Source organism: Temnothorax longispinosus, unplaced genomic scaffold (assembly GCF_030848805.1).
Source record: "Temnothorax longispinosus isolate EJ_2023e unplaced genomic scaffold, Tlon_JGU_v1 HiC_scaffold_820, whole genome shotgun sequence".
NCBI lineage: Eukaryota > Metazoa > Arthropoda > Insecta > Hymenoptera > Formicidae > Temnothorax > Temnothorax longispinosus.
The window spans coordinates 1-4085 of record NW_027270693.1 but is presented as its reverse complement, the minus strand read 5'-3'; the positions used below and the strand labels follow the sequence as shown (position 1 = coordinate 4085).

General features: G+C 31.5%; 1 protein-coding gene across 2 annotated transcripts; it reads left to right on the top strand.

Moving 5' to 3' along the window:
• Positions 1 to 6: 6 nt before the first annotated feature.
• Positions 7 to 3731, top strand: LOC139825043 (uncharacterized). 2 transcript variants are annotated; one of them, XM_071797584.1, is made up of 5 exons: positions 7 to 370; positions 1000 to 2386; positions 2498 to 2945; positions 3027 to 3109; positions 3190 to 3730. In XM_071797584.1, exons 2-5 carry the CDS (start codon positions 1006 to 1008, stop codon positions 3573 to 3575), a joined length of 2298 nt encoding a protein of 765 aa, XP_071653685.1. In that variant the 5' UTR covers positions 7 to 370; positions 1000 to 1005; the 3' UTR covers positions 3576 to 3730. The 2 variants fall into 2 exon arrangements, with proteins under 2 accessions (XP_071653685.1, XP_071653684.1); XM_071797583.1 differs by having other exon boundaries at positions 7 to 2386; positions 3190 to 3731.
• Positions 3732 to 4085: the final 354 nt, after the last annotated feature.

The window sequence follows — 4085 nt, the reverse complement described above, 5'->3', positions numbered from 1 at the left end:
ATGTCCCAATTGCTGACAGTGTCCCAATTTATGACAATCGCACTCGTTTTCCTTAATAAATCAGCTAACACGGATTCAATATTTATTCTAAATATGTATTCAGATTCTAAATTTTATTTATATTCGGTTACAATACATTTCGAATAAAATTAAAAGCCATAAGGAATGTTAAAACATCATAATTACAAGCGTACTCTGACGGCGACAGTCTGAACGCAGTTGCTCTCCGCCATCTTAGAAAGTGACAGCTGATTCGAGTTGTCTGTTTGCTGGATGTATACAGTTGTGCTTTCAATAATTTGAAGTAAAGTGAATTGTTTTATGAAGTCGAAAGAAAGTTAAAAATATTTTTAAGCATAAAAATATCAAGGTTTGAAATTTTCGTACTTAATTCGTATATGTCATTAATCGGTATTAGAATATGTACCTGTCTCTATTACTGATAACCTCGAAATAAATAGATATAAAATGATATAAACGTATATATCTCTAAAGAGAACATGTAATTCATGAATCTTATTCATTATGAAGTTAAAAAGTAGTCATAATATCATAATTTACCTCTGTACAATTTAGAAAATAGTATAAATATAAGTTCTTAACCTACAAGTTGTCTTGTTTAAGTCAGTAACAGAGACACTCACATAATTCTGTACCAATTTTTGATACCCGAATAACTATTACCGTTCTGGAAAGAGAACTGTCACGAAAGGGGAAGGCTCCTTAAAGCGTGACTACCTGGTGATGCCGGTGATTTAGGCATGATCCTTGTGTTTTTCAAAAAACTATAACATGCTCTCCGTACTATACAGTACTTCAAAAATACTATTTTATACACACACATATATATATACACACACAGAGAGAGAGAGAGAGAGAGAGAGAGAGAGAGAGAGAGAGAGAGAGAGAGAGAGAGAGAGAATATTACATTGTTTTTTAAGTACTGTGTGTGTGTGTGTGTGTATATATAACTTATTTAAGCGTCTTATTTATTTACAGTTAGATATGGCAACTCAAAGACTGAGGAAAAAGTATTCAGATGATGAACTTCAAAAAGCTCTTGCGATTGTTCGTTCTGGGAAAACAATTACACATGTCAGTAAGGTCACGGGTATACCAAGAACTACACTGTTATATAAATACACTGGCAAACTGCCGATTGGAAAAAATGTGGGCCCAGCACCAGTTTTAACTAATAATGAGGAAGCTGAAATTGTGAAATGGATGATGTATTGCAGTCAGCGAGGTTTTCCTGTTACGAAAAGTCAACTTCTTACTAACGTGCAATTATTGATCAAAAAGTTGGCACGAGATACACCATTCAAAGATGGACGGCCTGGACGTCATTGGTACGAATCTTTTCTAAGACGACATCCAGAAATGACATCAAGAATTTCACAAAATCTGACTCATAGTCGAGCATCCATAACAGAGACAGCAATACGAGAATGGTTTGCAGAAGTGAAGCAACATATAGATAAACTTGGACTTATTAATATTGACAAATCTCGAGTTTTTAACTGTGATGAGTCAGCATTCTTTCTCAGTCCAAAAGGAGAACGTGTTTTAGTAAAAAAAGGTACAAAAACCGTTTACACTTTTACACGAAATGGTGACAAAGAATGCTTGACAGTACTTTTCATGACAAATGCTAACGGTCAATTGCCTCCTCCTATGGTTGTATTTCCTTACGAGCGAATTCCGTACAGTATCTCTCAAAGTATGCCAGATGGTTGGGCCATTGGAAAATCTGATAGTGGGTGGATGACAGCTCAAACGTTTTATGAATATATTGTTAATGTATTTCATCCCTGGCTTTTATGTAACAAGATTTCCATGCCTATTATTTTGTATGTTGACGGTCATTGCTCTCATTTAACAATGCCATTAGCACAGTTTTGTGCTGAAAATGGCATTGAATTAGTAGCTTTATATCCAAATGCTACCCATTTATTGCAACCATTAGATGTAGCATTTTTCCGCCCACTAAAAGCTGCTTGGAAGAGAATGGTACAAGAATGGCGCACAGAAAATTATGGAAAACGTATAAGAAATGAAGACTTTGGACCACTATTAGAGAGAAGCATAGGAACTTTAAATATTCCCGAAATAATGGCTAATGGATTTCGAGCATGTGGACTTTTTCCATTTTCTGCAGATGCTTTACAATACGATAAGTTATTAACGAAACAAAATATGAGTAGCTCCACTAATGATTTTACGCCCTCGGAAGAAGAACGACAGAAGGCTTTGGAATTTTTTGAAAAATATATAAATTCCGAGGTATTACAGACCTTCGAAAAGGCTAAGAAGAAAGGAATTTGGGACGGTAAACTTGAAAATCAAGGACTTTTTAACTATTGGTTGTCACTTCAAGATCTTCCAAGTAATTTTTCCTAGTTTTTCACTATCAATTCATTATATTTTGCTTACTTTTATTGTTTTTTGTCCTATTATTATTTTGTCCTATATATATTTTTCCATTTCTCCTTTTAAGAAGTGTCGACAAATATCGTACCGTCTCAAACAGAGAACATTTCCACAAGTGGTGCTACTAGTGATGCCTATATTAATGAAAATGAAATAAATAATGAAAATAATGACAATACAATTCAGGCTATAATCGAAATACAGGATATAACTGAAGTACAGGATATAACTGAAGTACAGGATATAACCAAAATACAGGATATAACCGAGATACAGGATATAACTAAAATACAGGATATAACCGAAATACAGGATATAACCGAGATACAGGATATAACTGAAGTACAGGATATAACCGAAGTACAGGATGTAACCGAAAATAATTTTGATAAAACATTTAACACGTTAATGGATGTAGAAATGGAGCAATTAACAACTGTATGTAATGATATAACTAACTGTGACGAAAATTTGATAATAACTTTGGAATTGACAAACCCAGAAGTTTCCTCAGAGTATGTTGCATAATTAATATAAACATTTTGTTTAGACTATATTTTACACTTATATCTAATTAAAATAAAATTTAATTTCAGATCTACATCTACTGTTCAGAAAGATAGTTTTTCAACTAATACAACGATTCAAGAACAAGAACCTATCTCTTCAAATCAAAACGGTATATTTTCAAATTATTAAAGAAAATCTTATATACGTATCAGGTAATTTCTCTACTTTATCTAATTAATTAATTTACAGAGAGTCAAACTGCGAATAAAGACAAAATTCCTCCTGAGGTACCAGAAGTATTTAAGTCTGCTTTATTTTGGCCAAAAATACAAACGAATGAAGCAAAAAAACGTCGGTCTAAAGATAAAATTCCATCGGTAGCTACTTCAAAACAATGGTACGAATATCATCTTTCTAAAGCTATAGAAAAAAATAAAAAAAGAATAGAAATTGAAGAAAGGAAAAAGGAACGTCAGAAGAAAGTTATGGAAAAAAGGAAAACACAAGAAGAAGCGAGATTAAAAAGAATTGCAGAAAAAGAGGAAAAAATGAAAAAACAAAAAGGAATAAAGAAGAAAAAAACGTTGAAAAATAAAGAAAATACTACAGAAGTTTTAAAAGAAACAGAAAAATAAAAATTAAGATGTTATATATGTCTAATAGATAGGGCAAAAAATAATTATAAGTTTTAAATAACATGTAATAAACAAATAAATAAATTTTGTTAAATACAAAACAGTATAATTAAATGTGTGTTTAATGTTTTTTATAAAAATAGTAATATATAATCAGTAATTAAGAAAGTTAATACATAGCTTCTGTCAGCAATAGGGACATTTGTACATTCCCCTCCTGTCAATAATAAGAACGTTCATATGTTCGTCGCCTGTTAGTAATACAGGCATGCATATGTTATAAATTGGGACAGAACCAAACTGACGTGTCATTAAATGGTACTTCAGCTACTTTTAAGAAAATATTATAAAGAAATTAAAATTTGTCCATAAATAAAAAAAAGATAACACAATTAGAATCTTAAATGTTCAAGCTTTCTAACAAAATCAATTTTGTATACTTTCTTTAACATGTACATTATTAATTTATTAATTTATTACTACGATGAAGTTACTACGTCACTAATTGGG

Excerpts from the sequence above, each read along its gene's own strand:
- LOC139825043 (XM_071797583.1), top strand. The coding sequence starts at position 793 with ATGCTCTCCGTACTATACAGTACTTCAAAAATACTATTTTATACACAC. Across the intron at positions 2,387-2,497 it reads GTCACTTCAAGATCTTCCAA|AAGTGTCGACAAATATCGTA; the intron begins GTAATTTTTCCT and ends TCTCCTTTTAAG. Across the intron at positions 3,110-3,189 it reads TATCTCTTCAAATCAAAACG|AGAGTCAAACTGCGAATAAA; the intron begins GTATATTTTCAA and ends ATTAATTTACAG.